Raw genomic sequence first — 22,084 nt, 5'->3', positions numbered from 1 at the left:
AACAAAGTTGTATAGACTTACCTTCATTAACACTACTTTTTACCATGAGCATATTATACCTACAACACTAGTTATCACTTCTTCATAGAAATGATTTTATTTGAAACATTATACGAGTTTTTTCCCCCATCGATGACAACTTATGAGCATAAGAGTATTGCATCTTCCAAGGTAGATCATGATCTAAAGTCATAAAATGAGATTCTCACCACATTGAAGCAAAACATCGCAAAGGCCCAACAACACATGAAGTAGATCAAGGACAAGGGTCATTCTAATGAAGCATTTGAGGTAGGAGATTGGATGTGGCAAAAACATAATCCTAGCAGTCAAAAGACTCTTGGACCAAAAATATCATAAACTTCCGCTGAAATGTTGTGAATTATACCAGGTTGAATAGCAGATAGGAAAGTTAGCCTACCATCTAGCACTTCTTGAAGAGGTAAATATTTACCATTTCTTCCATGTATCTCGCTTCATACCATTATGTGTTGAGTCTCTAACCATTGTGGATGTGCCCAATGAGAAGGACCATGTACCCTAGCCTACCATCATCCTGAAAACCAAGAGATTGCAAAAATATGATCGGATGATGTGAAAATATCTAGTTAAGTGGGATCATAGTGGAAAAGACTCAGGAATGTGGGAATGATAATTCAACTTAAAAATGAGGTTTCCAAATTTTTGACCCTTAGGGCAAGGTATACCGAAGTGTGGTGGAGTTGCTATGGTCCTATATATAGAGGAAACATTAAAACCATTACTTTAGGATTCAAATGTCACCTCATTCAGTCAAAGAGTCTTCCCAACTCCTAGCAGGCCCCAAGAAGGTGGTGTGGTTAATGATATAACTCCTCTTTAAGAAAAAAAGTCAAAAGACACATGTCTACACTAGAATAAAGGAGAGGAAGGCTAGTGGGGCCTTGTGGGGTCAACAAGTAGGAGGCATCCCTACTTCCCTAAAATCATAAGAAGGTGATAAGGGTTCAGCTAGTTCATGCATTCTTTATTTTAATTATTATTTTTAGGTAATAAGGACAATATGATAAGGCCTAGTTAGAGTCGAATTAAGAAGGGACTCTAGAAATCCCTTTCCTAGTCTAGTTATAATTGCCATATAGGATCTCTTTGGCAGTTAGAGGGTGTTTGTGTTATTTGCATTAGATTTATTTTTGGATTGGAATAAGACTCTTACCTAAACCAAAATCTATAAACAGAGATTTGGGGTTCCCTTGTAAAGCATGAAAAATTTAGAATAGAATTCACTTCTCGCTATCTCTCTTTTCTCTCATACATCAGGGATGTCTCCATCTCTCTCTTTATCTCTCCTCTTCTCTCATTGTTCTCTCTTTATTCACTTTAGGATCACGCCCTTAGGTTGGTCGGTCACCCCTTCCGAAGAACTCAAGCTCTTGATGCCCAAACACGTACGGCCTTGCTTTCCTAGTGACTAAGTCGATTTTCCTTCATTACAGATCGTGTGCCAATGCTCCATAACATGAGAGACACCTTCCTCAACCTGCTACAAATTTGTAAGTGACACCAATCTCAAACCTCAATTTTAGCCTAGCCTTTACCTAATTTTTGGGCCAAAATCTGAAATTGCTTTCTACTGATTAGGAAAACACATAGTTTTGATCGTCTGATCTCACCAACACACTCTAAAACTTAGCATGATATCCTAGACCTCTAAAACATGTATTAGATCCCTTCATACATCCCAAGACATCCCTAGAACCCCTAGTTCAGGTCCTACAAGTAATGAACCTAAAACCCTAATTGAACCCAAACCACACCTACCTGGCTAACTATTTGACTTAGTCCTATTGTCCCTCTTTGTTCACACCAACGAGGAACCTATGTCTTGTTTTCCATCGTGTCAATAAGGGTGTTGAGCCCACAACATGTAACCTACAGGACCCACAACCTAAGCCCTTCAGGTTTGATCTGTTTGAATCCATAGGATTCTAATTAAAGTACTTGTCTGTTGCAAACCCAGATCTCCCAACCAGTCCCAACCCAAGTTTGTCTAACTCAAGCTCGAAAAATCCAAAGGGTATAATAGAGGAATCTCAGTAAGGAGAGTGTGATAAGCTGAGGTAGAGGAGACGATGGAGAAGATAGAAGAACTGCCTCTAGCAAACGAAGAGGCCAATGTTGAGTCTGAGGTTAAGATTGATGTTGATGGTGGTGAGAGAATAGAGAAGCAAGCTCAACAAATGAAGGAGTTGGTAGGTGGGGTAGAGTGGATGAATAAGGGTTCTCAAGGGGCGGAGAAGTATCATTGGAAGTCTGAGTTAGAGAGGGCGAAGCAGGAGGTGAAAGATCATCCCTTGAAGGAGAAAGTGTATACTTCGACAAAGAGGTCACAACGACAAAGAAGGTCTAGTTCTCATATACGGGTACTTTCTTAATTTGTTAGTGTATGCAATATGTTTATAAGATGTTTGCAATCAATTTCAATATTATATTTAATTATTGATTAAATTGTCACATATGTGTATGTATAAAGCATGTTTGAAAGATAACTAGTTTGAGTATTGCAGTTCAATAATTAAATTGTGATATATGTGTAAAACATGTTTGTAAGATAATCAATTTGAATATTATAATTCAATTTAAATTATCACATATATATGTGTGTGTGAAGCATGTTTGTAAGATAACTAGTTTGAACATTATAATTCAATAATTAAATTTATGATGTGTGTGTATATTTATGAAGCATGCTTACAAGATAACCAGTTTGGATAATGCAATTCATGATCATGTATTTAATGAAACAATAAATCTATTATCTGTTATTGTGTGTAATTGCATTTAGTTTACTAAAATAAATCAATTTTAGTGCTATATTAAAGGATTAATGTGTGATATGTAATGGATTCTATGCAAAATCTTGTTAATGTATGCACTAACTAATACATTAAAATTAATCAATTTAAGTATTATATTCAATAATTAAATTGTAATATGTAACTGATTCCATGAAAACTCTATTGTCAATATAGGATCCGCAACCACAAAGAGCAAATGATCCAATAAGCTATAATATGCAACCTAAATCAAAAGTCATTGTATTTATCTTTTCATTTACTTCAGAGTATGTATCATTCATGCATTTCCAAATTTCATGTTTAACTATAAAAATAACACGTTCATCACCATGCCTACATCTCAAGCATACTTTACAAAGTCCATAAATTCATATATAGTTATGTTATCTGCCTTAAAAGGCTAGATGTTATCTACATTATTGCAGCGAACATCAATTGCAATAGTTTGCTAATGTAGATCTGCATCTTCTGCAAAATATTTTTTGATCATATACAATATTAATTATTGGTGCACATTGTTAATTGTGTGCATATATAACATCTATATTCCTAATTGGTTTCAACAAATACATGCCCTTCGTGTACATGTTAAGAACAATAATATTGTTAACTGTTTGGGAAAGTTAAATGTTTGGCTCAAGACTGAACTCAATACATAGTACTTGAGATAGATGCACATTTTTCAAAGGATTATCATCATCCCCATCATCGCTTTTTATGTGGATATTTTGTTTATCAACTGCTTCTTATACGTCCAATTGCTTTTTGTATATCACTTTCAATTGTTTCTTGTTTAATTTTGAAAGCAATTAAGTAAACATCACTTCTACATAACATCGAGTTGACATCATCATCAACCAAAACTTCTATATTTGTTAGCTTTTTATGTTTGAAGAATAACTATATCAGAAGCTCAATAATTGTTCTACATATCTAATTTTACGAGACATCAAAGCTATAAATTCCTTAAAGCTATTATTTTTTTAACACCATTATAGATCTCAAATTAAGGTAATCAATGAGATGATAATGCACTTTAACCCTTTTTAATATCATCAATAACCACCTATACCAACCACACAATATATTATTCATCAAATAAAAATAACATGTAAGAAAAGGTCATCCATATAACCTTCGTACATTTAATTAACACAACTACCTATAACAACCACTCTGAAAACCGATCACTATAACCATAACCTCATTATCCTATTGAATGCTTATATATAGTCAACCCCAACCCCATTACACTAATTAAATATTTGTGCACAGGCAAGCCTCCCTTATATGCTTAAGCACAATCAACCCTAACTCCATTACCTCAAGTCAAAACCATCAAGTATTAAATAAAAAGCAAACAAACATAAATCATGCACAATAAAAAATAAATACTATAACTCCAATATATATATATATATATATATGAAAACAACCATAGCATAGTCAACCCTAAATATACAATGTGATATCAAATATTAAATAAAACACAAATAAACATTAAAAAAAATCATCCACGACAACAACCAAACATAATTTCTGCAAGGTTATTAAATATATATATCTACAAAAAAAACTTCAGAATGCAATAAAATAATACATATATATAGAGCTCACCTTTCACCTGTACTAGAGTTGACTAGAAGATGAGGAAGTTGATAAAAAAGATATTGCAACCTCGTTGGAATCTGCAAGGTGAATTTCATAAAAATCACTGCAAATGAAAGAGGAAAAAGGGTTAGGTTCTAGAAGAAAAATGGTTAGGGTTCTAATGAGAAACAAACAAAAAAATAAAAAATGAACCTCAATGACTTTATATATGAATCAACAAGCATGTAAAAGTAAGAACATTCGTAAAATGATATTGAGAATGTCATCCCGGCTTTACGCGAATGTAAGAACATTTAAGCCGTATATTACAAACATCATGATTTTATGCGATTTTAATTAAAGGAGGTTTACAGGGCAACATAAGTGAAGGTCATAAGGTCCGCAAAATTGTTGAGCTTAAATTAAACAATATGCAAAGGTAAGCACATTCACAACACATTTTCAAATGTTAAGATACATTTGTGGTCATATGTTACAAGTATTTAATTAAAAAAGGTTAGCACAATATCTACACAAAAGTCATGAGGTCCACAAACCTTATGCGATTTCAGTAAAAAGAATGTATGTGTCAATGTTAGTGTCTACACATCCAAGTGTATCCGCTCATGTCACTAAGGAGTCAAGGACAACCAAAATGGTGTGCCCTTATGACATAGAAAGGAGATGAAGTACATACTTGTTATATGTAGTTGAAAATGACTCATCTCCACCCCCTTCTCCACTCCCAACACCATTCTACCCTCAACATCATTTTCTTCTCTCAGACACTTGTGGGGGTAAGTGGAATTAATTAAACTCATTAAACACCATCTTCCCATACATCTCTAGCTCCCAAACACAACTTTAGGCTTTGTTTGGGAGCCAATGTCGAAAGTGAGAACAGAGATTTCCAATATCTTTGCCTTGTCTCTGCTGCTTGTTTTCCTGTAGTTGGAGGTGAGCCGAGTTGGGTAGCTGGTTTTGAAGATGTTGTTGTGAACTCCGCTCCCATCTCTGCCAGCCCATGTCCCTCTTAACTTAGGCTCCCAAACATGGCCTTAGTTGCAATTGGTAACCCAAAAACATATGATTATAATCGGATGCGGACATAGTTTTGAAGTTTTGTTATCAAATCCTATAAAATGTCTGAATTTGAAAGATATCTGAATCCGTTTGTACGTATAAAAGCGAGAATTTCACTATTCGAATCCGAATCTGAATTCATTTAACCAACATCCGATTAGTCAGTCGAATATGGTATTGGCCGCATCCTATCCGAATCCGAACCGTCTATATTCCTAGAATACTACAGACAGTCAATAGTGAAAGGGACGGTAGAGACCCGAATCCCTTATCACTAAAACCCTAACCTCCCAAGGTTGCTCAACAAGCGAAACAAAAGAACCCCAAGTAGTAGTACGAAGGGAGAGCCGTCAAACGATCGATAGAAGCATTGGGTAGGCTAGTTTTTTTCGTTAGGGTACTTGGGTTTGATTCCTGATGGCGAAGTCGCTGCGGTCGAAGAAGAAGAAGAGGTTGAGGACGCTGAGAAGGGAAATCGCAAAGCCTTTCTATGACAAGAAGGAGGCCGCCAAGCTTGCCGTTCAAGAGGCAGCCTTGGCCGCTCCAAAACTGCAGCTTCCAACCCCATCTTCTGCACCCAATGCCATCACCTCAGCCTCCACCAACATGGGTACGTACCACCCACCATTTCTCTCTTCTCCCTTTAATGGGTTTCTTCTTTTCTATTCACAATGGTTTTTGTTTATTTACACCCAATAGGAATCGTTTCATAGGTATTTGGTTTCTTGGTAGTTATCTTTCTTTTGCATCTGAAGGTTTCTGTTTTGATGATTTTGTTGCATTACTTCAGGAGATATGTTTAGTTTACTAACCCTTTTGTGCATCCTTTCTGTATGTGATAATTAGGTCTTGTGCGTAACTCATACTTGTTAACCATTTCATGTGTTGTGCCTAAAGATCATCATTTTTAAAAATTTTCTGGCTGCTAATTTAAGATTTTTTCCTGTTTTCATGGAAGTGGGTTCTGAATTTGTGTCCTTAGGTGGTGTTACTTTTTTATATTTTGGCGTACATCCACATGTTGCAACGTGTAACTCTGAGCAAATTCTTAGACGCGTTTTAGTGATAACTTACCTTCACTAGGATTCATTTCGGTACGGTAGGCATGGGCTCGTTCCTTGTGTCGGTTCATTTTGGAATAGTTGTGATCAGAAGGACCATATGCATCTGATGTCATGGACAGATTTGTTGGGGGGGGGGCGGTCTTCGTAAATTAGTGTATGTGAATAGAGCCAATCTGGCATTCCTTTCAGTGACTATTCTTGAGTGTAATTCATTATAGACCAGATTCATGTATTCCAAGTATCTCCATTTTAAGAGCCTTTGGTCGTTTGATCCGGTACGTCATGCATCTTGGGCTTGGAGAGAGCTTATTTGGGGCTGCCGTGCTATTAAGGCTGATATTAGGTGGCAGTTGGGAAATGGGTGTCATATCAAATTTTCGTCTGATCGGTGGCTTGATTCATCTACTTCCGGTTGCCTTAATGCCTCCTATGACATGGTCGTTGATGACCCTGCCTTGTCCCAGTTCTCTTCCATCTTATCTTGTTGGGTTCCTCAGCTTATCCACCTTCACCTTCAATCAGGAGCAGATAGTGTTGTGTGCACACAGATTTTTTCTCGTACTTTTACTCGTTACAGCTTGTGGGATTCCCTCCATTTCCATCATACTATAGACCCGTCAACTTATGATTTGGGATTCTAAAGCTCATCCAAGGCACTGCTGGACATTGTATCTGGCGCTTGAAAACAAGTTCCCAATTCTAGACCGCCTACAACATACAGGTATTCCCTTAGCTAATTGTTGTGTGCGACATGCGGAGGAGTTGTGCCAACATATATTCGTGGACTGTATTGTGATGACTAATGTCTGGAGGGAGGTAATGAATCAGTTTTCTATTAATATCTCCCCTTGAGAAGAGTTTCAATGATGGAGGGGTAGGAAATTCAAATGTTCTTGGATTCAAGCTTGTTGGAGATTAGCCTTTCACATAGTCATTAGACATATATGAGCCATTCACTATAGAATTGTTCATGACGGTTGGAGTTATTCTATCAAGCGTGAGATCTGGAACTCATGCTTTGATTACTTTCTGTGTTATCCTTGGAGGCTGGACAAAGAAATCCTTATTTGATGTTGGCCCCGCTTCAACATAATACTGGATCCTTGCCCCCCCCTCCACATGTTGGCAGCATTGATATTCAAATTGTGTCATACTGCAACCACTTCAAGATTACATTGCTTTTGTATTGAGAGCAAGCGATGGCACTTTTATTACAGCTGGAGTATCATGTTTGGAGCCTCAATTCCTCTTTCCTGAAACTTATTTTCTGGAAAGTTGTTTGTCTTTTCTTCCGGTAGGGAAGCGAACCATTCCTGTGTCCTCCAATAGTAAACCTTGGAGGATGCAATCAGTGTTGGAAGGAGAACCCTTTGTGGGAAACCAATTTCCCTGTGTCCAGCAGGTTCTCCGCTTGATGCATACAGTGCCTTCTAGACCTAGTGTTCATTGCTGTCTTTTGTTGTCCAAAGTCAGAAGGTCTGGTGACTTATTTGGAGAGAGCGACCGGAGTTCTGGCTGTCATTTTGATGTATATCTCCTTGTCTATGTACCTGTTGTAGCCTGTGTTTATATATCACCTCAACAAAGGAAGGGGCCTTAATCTTCCAGCTTTGTTACCGGGAAAAAAATTCTATTCATATTTGGTTATGTATTTAGGTTTTCTCATTAGTGCCTGTCCTTTGGATGGGCTGCTCTACTAGCAATATAGCTTCATTTGGGTTGACAGGAACGTTGAAAAGAGCTCATGGTGGGGACCTGGAAAAGGCCTCACAAGGAGAATATCCTGTAGTCTGTGATCATCAATCTCGCTGCAACAATAACAACAACAACAACAACTACGCCTTCATCCCAAAACAATTGGGGTTGGCGATATGAACCAAAAAAGAAAGTCATTCTGGGTCTTCCACATGAATCCTTCTCCTCCAATCATTTCTATCCAATGCCATGTCCTCGGTGAGGTTCAAAGCATTCATATCATTTCCTATCATCTCCATCCATATCTTCCTAGGCCTACCCCGACCTCTTTTAACTAATATATTTTCTCATTTCTCCATCCTTCTAGCTGGAGCATCATTAGGCCTTCGCCGAATATGTCCAAACCATCGTAAACGATTCTCTCTCATCTTATTTTCAATGGGTGCAACGCCTAGCTTCTTACGTATCTCCTCGTTCCAAATCTTATCTTTTATTGTATTTTCACACATCCATCTAAGCATACGCATCTCAGCTACACTGATTTTTTGAATATGATGTCTCTTGGCAGCCCAACATTCCGTACCATATAGTAAAGCGGACCTAATAGTCGTCTTATAAAACTTTTTCTTCAACCGCAATGGCATTCTACGATCGCACAACACTCCAATTGCACTTTTCAATTTCATCCACCCAACCTTTATCCTATGATTTACATCTCCATTAATTTCTCTATACTTTTGAATGATAGATCCCAAATATTTGAAACATTCATCCACCGGTATTTCTTGCTCACCAAGCTTCACTACACTCCCATCACTACTTCGTTGCTTACTAAACTGACATTCCATATATTCTGTCTTACTCTTACTCAACTTAAAACCTCTTGCTTCCAATGTCTGTCTCCATAATTCTAACTTAGCATTAACCCCAGCTCTAGACTCATCAATCAAAACAATATCATCAGCAAACAACATACACCACGGTACATTTTCTTGAATTGATCTCGTAAGCTCATCCATCACTATAGCAAATAGGAAAGGACTTAAAGCAGATCCTTGATGTAACCCAACCGTTATAGGAAAATTGGTTGTCACCCCTCCACAAGTGCGGACATTGGTTACTACTCTTTCATACATATCTTTAATTATACTAATGTATCTGAGAGAATGTCCTTAGGTACTCTATCGTATGCCTTCTCCAAATCAATAAAAACCATATGCAAATCTGTGTTCGTCTCTCTATTTCTCTCAATAAGTTGTCTAAGATGATGTATAGCTTCTATAGTTGATCTTCTAGGCATAAAACTAAATTGATTCTCCGATATCATGAAAACCTTCCTAAACCTAGACTCAATCACCCTCTCCCAAAGTTTCATAGTATGACTCATGAGTTTTATACCACGATAGTTTGTGCAATCTTGTATATCACCCTTATTCTTATATAGAGGCACCAAAGTACTCTTCCTCCACTCATTAGGCATCTTATTTTTTCCCCAAATCTTGTTAAAAAGATTTGTCAACCATTCTAAACCTTTCTCTCCCAAGCATTTCCAAGCCTCGATAGGTATACCATCTGGGACAACTGCCCTTTTTTATTTCATTTTCTTCAAAGCTTCTACAATTTCTTTCTTTTGAATCTTGCGCATGAAGTCACGATTCATCTCATGAAAAGGAATGGATAAGTCTCCAAGATCCTGAGCATGACTTCCATTAAATAGCTTATCAAAATAATATTTCCATATCTCCTTAATCTCCTCATCTTTGATTAAAACCTTTTGTGTTTCATCTTTGATACATCTAACCATACCCAGATCCTTTGATTTCCTATCTCTCATCTTTGCAAGCCTATAAATATCCTTCTCGCCCTCTTTGGTATCCAACTTGTCATAAACCTCCTTATATACCTTATCCCTCGCGTTTCGAACTACTTTTTTAGCTTCCTTCTTTGCTATCATATACTTCTCAAAATTCTCATTATCACGACTCTTACTTAGATTTCTATAACACTCTCTTTTAACCTTAATAGCTAATTTGACATCCTCGTTCCACCATAATGTGTCATTACCTAGCGGTGCACCGTCTTTAAACTCACCCAATACCTCCTTAGCCACCTTTCTCATGCCACCCGCTATCTTATTCCACATTGATTCTAAATCCTCCTCGAGACACCAATCAACTTTTTTAACTACCTGCTCTACAAACATTCTTTGTTTAGCTCCTTTCAGTGCCTATCACTTAATTCTAGGATCTATCCTATGTTTATTCCTTTTGCGGCATTGTCTAATTCTAAGATCTAAAATTAAGACTCTATGTTGTGTAGCTACACTTTCTCCCGGTATAACCTTACAATCGATTCAACAACCCCTATCTTTCTTTTTAAGTAGAAAAAATCTATCTGACTCGTATTAACCCCGCTTTTAAATGTTACTAGGTGAGACTCCCTCTTCCTAAACCAAGTGTATGCTAAGATCATATCATAGGACAAATTAAAATCTAAAATCCTTTCTCCATTTTCGATTCTTTCTCCTATACCATAGCCTCCATGGATACTCTCAATCCATCCCTACTAATGCCTACATATGTCCATTAAGGTCACCGCTGATGAAAAACTTTTCTCCATAAGATATCCCTTGTACTACTTCATCTAAATCTTCCCAAAATTGACGCTTAATGGAATCATCTAAACCTACTTGAGGTGCATAAACACTAATAATATTAATAATATCCGTACCTAATATTAATTTAATAAGTAAAATCCTATCACCCTTCCTACGGACCTCAACTACATTATCTATAAACTCACGACTCATAACAATCCCTACTTCATTCCTATTTTTATTTATTCCTGTATATCAAATCTTATATCCCCAAGGTTCTATCACTTTTGCCTTCTCACCTACCCATTTGGTCTCTTGTAGACATAAAATATCAATCTTTCTCCTACACATAACATCTACTAACTCTACCAACTTACCAGTTAAAGACCCTATGTTTCAAGTGACTAACCTAATTTTATGATCTTGGACTAACTTCTTTACCCCCACCCGTCCAACAAAGTGAGGGAACCCTTGCCTATTTGACACCACACCGGGGCGCCGGTGTGACGTGTCGCTTCCGGGCGACGACCTAGCAACCCTTGCCCATTTATCACTGCCTCTGGGCCTATAGAGTACAATGCGTCGCTCGGTAGGGAATGCCCCAACGAAATTCTCATATTGGTTCATATTCATAGGGTATGACTAAGTTTTTATGCTGGCTGTCACTGGCCTACCGCAACCCTCCTTTATCCAGGCTTGGGACCGGTAGTGTATAACTAAACAGTTATACACAGGCGGAGTTTGAGATCTCGCTGCATGCCCTCGAATTCCAGCATCCTTATACTTAACGAGTTTGAGATCTCTCCAATTCCAACACATTTATTAGGAAAGATAAATTAATTCTTGATGGATCTCTCAAAAAACCAAAAGCCAAACTGGCCTCGAAGAGTTGGTAATTGTTTGTGTAACAAAGAACAGAGGGCAGAGGAATCCAAATTATGGCAGTTTAGTTACCGAACTTTGGGCACTTGTGCCAGCCTTGCAATAAGAAAGTCAACAAGGACTCGTTATTTGCTTCCATACGTTGTCATCATCTCGATAGATAGCCGGCCTTTCCCAGTTATCCAATTCCTGATCTTCTTCAGAGCATGATTCTTCAGTAACTAAAATAAACGTCTACTTGTGGTGCTGTTTGTAATAGATTTTGTCATTAAATGTTTTGTAAATGTGTTGAAATCTATGTAAGATCAATTTATGTGTAACATGCTGCAGGTATGCTGCCAGCGGTGTTGCCATGTGAAATGTCCATATTTATTCTGTTTTACGCTAACAGCTCAATTATCTGCCCTGACATGGTAGCTTCTTAAAATCTTGGCACAGCACAGTACCATATGCATTTTTGCGTTTGACCAAATTGTTTGAAGCAAATACCAAAAAAAACAAAAGATCATATATCCGCCAAATAACCTCAAGCTTCTTCATCTGTAAAGTGACCTAGAAGGTGTACCAAGATAAACTCACATGGTTCTTATGATGTATGGGAACTAAATAAACCGAATAGCCAGATGCGGATAGCTGTATAATTCCTTTCAATCACATGCGGTGGCAGTTTTATTCAAGTAATATTCTGTTTGTTGCTTTTCTACAGATGTGGATATGACTGAAAGCAAACCAGCTGATGGTGTTGCTGAGTTGGTGCTCAAGCCAACAGGTGGTGTGAAAAAGAAAATGAAGAAGATAGCAAAGCTGAAGAAAGACGTACGCAAAAAGAACAAGAAGAAGCGTAGATTTTAGCCAAAAGTACAAACTAAGGAGTTGTACCCATGAGCGGTGCTGGTAGATTTACTTCAATTTTGTGCTGTTTTGTTTTCAGTGGGTGAATCAAAGATAATGTTGACATTATTGTTTCTAGTTGCAGAGTTTTGCAGTAGATATATTGTCTCTGTTGCTTGTGTTTTTCTCGTGCAATTCTAATTTCAATGCAAGGAACAAGTTAAATTATTTTGTTTTCCACTTGAAAGGGGATGGTTTTCCCTCAGTCACAACTGTCGGTATTTTGAAATTATTGTGATCTTATTGTGGCATTTTCAAAAACTTATAAAATCCCAATGATATTTTTGAAATATTACTTATTTTTAAAGTATCATGATTGTGTCGATGTCTTATCACAATTTTAACCTTTTAAAAATTTTATATTTGATCTTTTCCTATATTATAAAATTATAAGTGCTGACAATTTTCCAAAATTTTTAATTTTTTTATTTAAATCATGATATTTTCAAAATAATTTCCAAGAAAGTGGTGTTTCCAAAATATGATTTATTTTCAAAAATTTCATGATTTTGTCGTGATAGACAATATTCACACTTTAAAATTTCAAAACAGTTATGTTTCTGTTTATATTATATATTTCTATGTTTTAAATTTTATAAATGCTGATATACTTCCAAAGATTTTCCTAAATAACTTTTTTTTAATTTATTGTGAGATCTTCCATCGCCAAAGAGATCCTGATGCTGATGTTCGGGGCACCGGTTTTTCTCTAATGGCGCATGAATCTCTTCTGCTGTGAAAATAATAGAATGCTGAAATTTAAAATACTTTGATTCACCCAGTAGTCTTTACAAGAACATAGAAGGGGACACATTTCCTAAACTTTTGTTGGTACAAATTCATATTTTTTTATCCTTATTTTATCATGAAACCAACTGTAAAAATGTGATCTGCATGTTTTTCTTAGTGGGGATCGGCTCTTAGAACGTCCGATTAGGACAAGTAGGCAGGTTTTTATATGGCCTTAAGATATCACCAGCTTAAGATATGCAATACTTACCTAAATCATAAAATCATGTTTTTTTTATTAAAAAAACATGATTAGTCTCTACTATTTCAGATATAGTGAATCCATTTATAAGGTCCAATTGGATCAAAACAACCTGCGAAATTGAGATCTAGAGCCGGCCTTTGTACCTACAAAGGTTTGTAGCAAACATTATCCCAACACAGTATCTTTAAAACTATGAAAACTGTTTATTTCCAGGACAATAGTTTCTCTGCAATATAATTTTGGAACGAACTTGTAACTTATACATAACAATCACCAGTTCACCACATATGTGTTGGTTCTTCATTACTCTTGAGAGCATGACCGGGGCTTGTACATATGAGCAAAGCAATGGCTGGCTTCTTCATGTGAATTGAAAGGGTCCTCTCTTTCTTCTCTTCACTCGCATCATGCAACATATAGCTGGTATGAGGGACTCAAACAGGACGTTTTTGACCATTTTCAGCCACTCTTTATCTCCGTACATTGTGGGCCATAGATGTTTCACCATCTTGAGAACTGAATCTTATGGTATATTGAAAAAACCTGTTCCTGTAATAAATAAACCATTTCAAACACATCTGCACGGTGGGTTTAAAATGGTATATTTATTATGGAAAATAACTGTACTATTCTTGTAAAATAACGTATTTTAAAAAATGCCTCACAACTTGCCGAAATCCTTCCCATGTCTAAAATTTTGATTTGACTTTTTAAGGATATTTTTGTCCTTCCGCCTCATTTTACAAAAATTGCATAAGGGGCAAAGGCCGGAAGACATTCACAAATGTGTGAGGACATTCAAATGTGAAGGCCAGGACATTCCCAAATGTAGCAGTAACGATTTTCACAAATCATGTTTGTGAAAGTCTTAAAAAATGTGTAAATCTTCTTTTACTAAAAAAAATGGCATAAGGGGCACATGAATGAGGGCGTTCGCAAATGTGTGAGGACACTCTCATGCGAAGGTTAAAATATTTGCAAATGTGAGAATATTTATTTAAAGGAAGTTCACGCATTGGAGACATTCACAAACATGATTTGCGGAGGTCGTATCATATTTGTGGACCTCCTTTAACTAAATACTCTCACATTTGCGAATGTCCTCACCTTCACATTTGAATGTCCTCACACATTTGCGAACATCCTCCTACCCATGGCCCTTATGCTATTTTAGTAAAAAGAGGTTCACACATATTAGGGACATTCACAAACACGATTTGCGAAGGACATACTATATTTGCAAGCCTCCTTTAACTAAATACTCTCATATTTGCGAAAGTTCTGACCTTCGCATGTGAATGTCCTTACACATTTATGTATGTCCTCCTGCTTGTGCCCCTTATTCGATTTTAGTAAAAGGAGGTTCACACATATTGAGGACATTTACAAACATGATTTGTGAAACACATACTATATTTGCAAACCTCCTTTAACTAAATACTTTCACATTTGCAAAATCTGACATTTGCATGTAAATTTCCTCACACATTTGCAAATGTCCTTATGCCTATGCCTCTATATTTGTAGAAGGGCAAAAATGTCTTAAAAAGTTTATAATCAAAATTTTGGACATGAGGAGGATTTTGGCATGTTGTGAGGCATTTTAAAAAATATGCCATTTTATAAAGACAATACAATCATTTTTCATATTTATTATAGGCCGCCTCTCTATGCAAGTTGACACCCAGCATTGGCACCAAGGGTGAGGGTTCTAGCCTAGGAGTTTTACATCGCCGACACGATGATCATAGTTGTGTTGGGTGTAGTTTCTTCAGGTAATAAATAAAAAAAGAAAAAAAAACACATGAACAGTTAGATCTAAGATTTTGTGATTAGATTGACACAAATATAACCATGATATATTTCTTGTGGACCATCAATTTTCACCTTGTTCGAAAATTGAATTGCACAAAATATTATTAGAGATATGATCATACCTAGTAACATAATAAATATGAAAAATGATTCTACTGTCTTTGCAAAATAGCATGCTTCCCGAAATACCTAAAAATTTAAAAAAATCCCCTGCATATCCAAAATAGTCGATGCCAAACTTTTTTAGAACATTTTTGCCCTTCACACATGTGGACTTACTAAGAATTGCACGATATATAGGTACATTGTAGAAAGTTCATAACCTTTCAATAAAAAGAAGATTCTGCGAACATCCGCAAATACATTGCGACATTCATAAATTCAGTACGACCTTCATGAATATAACATGCGGACCTCACTTAAGTAAATACTCATCAAGAAGCTTCGCAAATGTATGTGACATTTGCACATACCTATTGTAAATGTACTTAATGTTCGCTCTGATGAGACCTTCGCAAATACAATACGATATTCACAAATATAACCTATGAACCTCCTTTAAGTAAATAATCCTCGAGGAGGTTCGTGAATGTCTACTAACATTTGCAAATAGTTGTTGTGAATGTCCCTGACGTTCGCACTCTGATGAGACCCCTGCAAATACAATACAACCTTTGCAAATACAATACGACCTTCGTTTATATAATCTTTGAACCTCCTTTAAGTAGATACTCCTCGAGGAGGTTCACAAATATTTGCTGACATTTGCAAATACCTATTGTGAATGTCTCAGACTTTCGCGTGCTTGCTTATTCATATATAAAGTCATTGCAGTATTTTTTTTTTGTTTCTCATTAGAACCATAACCATTTTTCCTCCCTCCCTCCCTCCTTTGCCGTGATTCCTGTGAAATCATCTTGCAATATTTTGACAAGGTTGTTGCATTCTTTTGGTCAACTTCTTTGTCTTTTGATAAGGTCTTAAAATGAGTTGCATTATTTTCTTGCATTCTTAAGTTATTTTTTATAGATTTGTATATTTAATACAACCTCGTAGTATTTGTGTTTGGTTGTTGTTGTGGAAGATTTATATATATTTGCATGTGTTTTATTTAATATTTGACACAAAAATTTCTATTTAAACTTTACTATTTTGAGGGTTTTTTTACACACATATATTTGTTGATGTTATAGATGATTTATATTTGCTTTTTTATCTTTTATTTAATATTTGGTAGTTTTATCTTGGGATAATGGGGTTAGGGTTGACTGTGCACAAGCATTCAATTAGTATGATGATGTTGGAGTCGACTGTGCATGAGCATTATGTTAGAGTTTTTGTATGTAGTTAGTTTTCAAAGTGATTGTTATAATTAATGATGGCCTATGAAAGGGATAAAGTATAATAGTGTATTTCTAATCACACTAACTGGAGATCTTTAGTGGCCTAATAAACAATAGCTTTAAAGAATTTATGGCTTTGATATCTCGTAAAGCTAGATATAAGAAAGAGTTATTGAGCCTCTGGTACAATTAATCTCCAAACATAGACACAACCAACAAATATGAATATATATTTTGGACAATGATGATGTAGAATCGATGCTATTTAGTGATGATGTTTACTTGGAGGTTCATAAAGTTAAATAAGGAGCAATTACTTACATATCTAAACAAGAAGTAGTTGAAAGTTATATACAAGAAACAACTGATAATGAGAATAATGAAAATCTTGTAAAGAATGTGTATCTATCTCAAACACCATCTATTGAGCTAAGTTCTTTGGTAAACATCCAAGTATCCTAAACAATGAATAATATTGATGTTCTTAATATACACACAGAAGGCATGCAGTTGCCCGAACCAATTAGGGATATAGATGTTTGACGTGTAGACAATAAAAAACTCTATAAACAATTGATGCTATATATAATTAGAGGATCACTATAGGGGATGTGAAACTACATCAACAAACCAATGTTATTGATTTTCTCCCAGAATAATTTTGATAACATCCAACCTTCAAAGGCATATGACATAACTATATACAAGTTGTTAGACTTTGTAATTTATACTTGAGATGTAGATGTGTTGATGGCATTACTTTTATGGTTATTCATAAAATTAGGAAACGAAAAATGTTGCATGTATGAAAGCAAATAAAGTGATAAATATGATGACTTGATTTAGTTTGTTCATCCATATAATCAATTAATTATAGCAGTGCAGTGAAGAATCAAATGATGATGAATATTATATGTCAGATGAGGATGACTTAGAAAAAATAAGAGACAACTAAAACACTAGTGACATGAGACACAAATGCAAATGATGCACAAATTACAATTGAAAAGTTGAACCTTTGCTATGTTGTACAAGCTATATATACATTTATTGGGTAATAGCATTGTTTTCTGTTTTTATACTAATGAGACAAGGTTGGATAAGTTCTCATTTAATGGATTATCATAAAATGATGAACATTTGAAAAACATTGAAACAGAGGCATCATAGTTGATTGACGAGTTGCACTACGAAAAACTTAATAATCAAGACTTTCAAATGGCTAATAACAAGCTCAAATGACAAAGACACTGTTGTCGAAAAAAGGTTTAACGGACATGCACACATGAAGAAAGAACTATATGGTTCATATGAAGACTTCTTCAACAAGCTTCCTGTGTAGTGTTGTCGGTATCAATGTGTATTGATTTATATTTGTCGATACATATTATATTGCCAAAAAATTGATATGATATTAACCTGAATCAACTATTTTTTAATAAATATAAAAAATAGCTTAAATAAATTTTTAATAGTATTTTAACACGTCAATTTCTGATTGACATGTAATACTTTTAAGTTATTTTTGGCCGATTCAGAATGATACACTTGAGTATTAGTATCGACTACACCTGAATCGTTGGACAAATGATAAAGGTCTAATTCCAATGCTCACAACATTGTTCATGCCCATTTGGATCATTTGATTATGAGAAACTCAGAAATGGTAGGGTTCATTAAGGCTAATAAAAAATATTGATTTAGTACATGTTCTTATTATTTCATCCATGCATCGATGACTTTCTAAAAGGGTGTTCTTTAGTCCTTATGGTAGATGACACATTCCTAAAAGTAAAATATAAAAGTGTATTGTTGTCGGCTCATAATATTAATCTTTATGGTGAGTTTTTTTGTAGCATTTGCAATTGTAGATAAGCAGTTTAAAGAGTCAAGGACATGGTTTTTAGAGTCTTTGAATCATGAATTCAGATACTTCAATAAGTTTAGAGAGCGAACAAAATTGATTATTATATCATATAGGCACCCAGGGCTAAAATATGTGGTCTCCAACACATTTTTTACCTGTCATGTTGATATTGCATGAAGCATTTGACATTAAACTTTTCTAAAAAATCTCGTTAACTACTCAGTGCACTTTGGTAGAGCACAACTCGAGCAAACACAAATTTATAGTGTAATTAATTTCTTAAAAAAATTTGAGAGTAAGATACAACCCCATATGATTCATATTGCCACCAACATGAAATTAAAGTTTTGAACTACATCTCACTTTTCAAAAGAAAGATATGGGGGCTTGACATCTAATACAGTAAAATGCTTCAATTATTTGGTTCTTCCTATATGTGACAAGCCCTTAGTGCCTCTTTTGGAGAGGTTTCATCTTATGTTGATGACATTGTTTGAGAAAAGAAAGTATATCGAGCAGAAAATATCAACCAGTGTTGTTGTGTTTGAGGTAAAAGGAAAGGTAGAGGCACAAAAGAAAAAGGTATAACAACTACATATGGTCGTTGTATATTGCTATCGATGTATGTAAGAGACCCGCGACTGATCTTATGATTAAAATGTTCTTTTGAAGAGTAGCATGTGAGTGAGATTATGTGTGAACATGCAATTATATGTATTCTATTGGAGGATTACTATGCCGAGTACTTCAAAGTTAAATTATATCTATGTGTATGCCATACATTTTTATTTATCTCGATGCCAGATAATGTTCCACATAATACTTTATTGTCTCTTATTTTAGACTATCCATTGAAGGTGATCCATAAACTAGGGCAACTTGAGTTGAATAGAGAGATAACAATATCAAAGGATGTTATATCATACAAGTACAATATATGTGGTAAGGTTGACCATAAGAAGCAGAAGCATGCATAAAAGTATGTTTGAGTACCTCTTGTTGAAAGTGAGTGTGTATTTGTATATATTTTCTTATGTGTGTATTTGTTAAGAATTGTTTGCTTCAATATATTTATCGAGAGTTTTTTAATGAACTGCTACAATGTCTTAGTCTTCTTTGTGCATATTAGGCATTTTTGATATGTCACCTAATGAAAAATGTGGTAGCAGGAAGATAACCAAACCCCAACTCAAAGCAAGGATCCTATTTTGGTAAAATGTATAATAAAATAAATTATGTGTGTATATAATTAGTGGTGCTTCATGTACCTGTTTATATTTAATTATAATTGACCATGAAAACATGATGATGACAACCATCTATATGGGCGTGAAGCTGTAGAGTTATTCAAGCATGATTTCTTTACAAAGGCTTTGTTTGCTAGTGATGTAAGTGTTAGGCTTGCATGTTTGTTTGTTACGTTTCTATGTAAACTTATTTGAATATAATATAAACACATCATGTATGATGATTATATAGTATCTGCATAGATTTATAGAAAAACTTTCAGAATCACAATCAGGACATAGCAGCAAAAAAGGAACAAACAAATACCATTTACCTTACCTCTATTTCTCAGTGAGTCTCCAAAGCGACAGTCATTCTATTTTTCTACTGACTAAGACAAAGTAACTCTTTAACACTGTTTACAACAAATGGTTGAATATCTCAATACAAAAGAAGGTGCTTGTTCTTTTTTAGAGAACCAAAACTTAATGTTTTTTTTAAGAATGTGATAAGGTACTCGTCAAACAACATTGCATACTTACATTTACGTTTACAATACATAGGATGTGTGCTCATATCTTAAAGCTGATTTATGTTATAGATCTTAATTTCTCTCAATTAAGGCAATCAACACTGAGTTTTGTGGCATATAGCTATGAAAGAAAAGAAGTTCAAACTCTATAATTCGATAAAGACTACATATAATACAGATAAAAACACCAAAAATCGAGTACAAATTTATTACTTATTTAATATTATCTTTATTTTTCTCTCATATTAGGTATAATTAATGGTCAAATGTAGGTTAATTTTTTTGCAGAATACTTTAGCTATGACTCTTACTCAGATTTGATGGTTTGTCCCTTGAATGATATTCTTCAACAAGAGAATGAGTAGTTACTTTGCATATGTGTCTAAACTCACTACGTACGTGTACATGTTGACTTTGTATATGATTGTTACAAGATTGATTGTGGTATATTGGTCCTGATGTAAGGCAAAAACATGAAACTCAATTTCATGCAGGTATGTATTTATATGTCCTATTTTGTTGTATTCTTGTGATGTAAGTTAATTTGTTGTTTGTTAATAACATTTTTTTAAGCTGATGCAATAAATTGTAGGAGGTGTATTGTTAAATACAACGAGAAATTAAGGAAGAAGAAAGAAAAAGATGAAGTTGAAAAGAAAGCAAATGAAAACAAACAAAATGATGTACAGGAAGCATTAAAGGACCTCGATGAGGAAGTTGACATGAAGGAAATGTAAGATTTTCTAAGTTGTTGACAACATTGTAATCCAATGTTATGTAAATTACATTGATTATAAAGTTATGCACTTTTACTGTTTATTGATACCTTTATGTAATATTTACTTTGATTATAAAGTTATGCACTGGTTATGTCATCACATGTTATACAAAGTTATACATTGACAGATATATAGGTCATAGTTCGTAAAAGGATTACATCAACAAATAGAAGTCTATGTTCACAAGTATAGATCACAATTAGCAAACAAAAGACATCTACAAATAGAAGCCTATGTTCTCAAATATTGGTCATAGTTCACAAACGGAGGACATCCGCACATAGAAGCCTATGTTTACAAATATAGGTCATACTTTGCAAAAAGAGTACATTCGCAAATAAAAGCCTATGTTCACAAATATATGTCATAGTTTGCAAAAAGAGTACATCTACAAATGTAAGCATATATTCATAATATAGGTCATAGTTAGCAAACAAAGAACATCTGTAAATAGAAGCTTATATTCGTAAATATAAGTCATAATTCATAAATGAAGGACATTCACAAGTAGAAGCTTATGTTCGCAAATATAGGTCATAGTTTACAAAAGAAGTACATCTGCAAATAATAACCTATGTTCACAATTATAGGTCATAGTTAGTTCACGAAGGAGCTCCGCAAATAGAAGCCTATGTTAGCAAATATATATCAAAGTTTGCAAAATTGAGGGCATATGCACATAGAAGCCTATATTTGCAAATATAAGTCATAGTTTGCAAAAGAAATACATCTGCAACTAGAAGCTTATGTTCGCAAATATAGGTCATAATTCATAAAAGGAGTATATACACAAACTAATGCCTATGTTCTAAGGTTTGTATACTCTTATGTATGAATGTCATCCAATTGAAAAGGTTAAGTCCTCAGTTGTGAATGTCTTAAGGCTCAC

General features: G+C 35.0%; 1 protein-coding gene across 2 annotated transcripts; it reads left to right on the top strand.

Annotated features, from left to right (window-relative positions):
* Nucleotides 1-5,830: 5,830 nt before the first annotated feature.
* On the top strand, nt 5,831-21,264 carry LOC149844746 (uncharacterized). Of its 2 annotated transcripts, XM_089995249.1 has the most exons (3): nt 5,831-6,120; nt 12,454-12,605; nt 21,009-21,264. In XM_089995249.1, exons 1-2 carry the CDS (start codon nt 5,928-5,930, stop codon nt 12,597-12,599), a joined length of 339 nt encoding a protein of 112 aa, XP_089851375.1. In that variant the 5' UTR covers nt 5,831-5,927; the 3' UTR covers nt 12,600-12,605; nt 21,009-21,264. The 2 variants fall into 2 exon arrangements, with proteins under 2 accessions (XP_089851375.1, XP_089851374.1); XM_089995248.1 differs by lacking the exon at nt 21,009-21,264 and having other exon boundaries at nt 12,454-12,735.
* The last annotated feature ends 820 nt before the right edge of the window (nt 21,265-22,084 follow it).

This window comes from Nuphar pumila, chromosome 2 (genome assembly GCF_984573655.1).
Source record: "Nuphar pumila chromosome 2, dmNupPumi1.hap1.1, whole genome shotgun sequence".
Lineage (NCBI taxonomy): Eukaryota > Viridiplantae > Streptophyta > Magnoliopsida > Nymphaeales > Nymphaeaceae > Nuphar > Nuphar pumila.
The sequence above is the reverse complement of the archived record's forward strand: the minus strand, read 5'-3'. Positions and strand labels throughout refer to the sequence as shown.

Coding starts and splice junctions, on each gene's coding strand:
- LOC149844746 (XM_089995249.1), top strand. CDS start 5,928: ATGGCGAAGTCGCTGCGGTCGAAGAAGAAGAAGAGGTTGAGGACGCTG. Junction 6,121..12,453: donor CTCAGCCTCCACCAACATGG/GTACGTACCACC, acceptor GCTTTTCTACAG/ATGTGGATATGACTGAAAGC.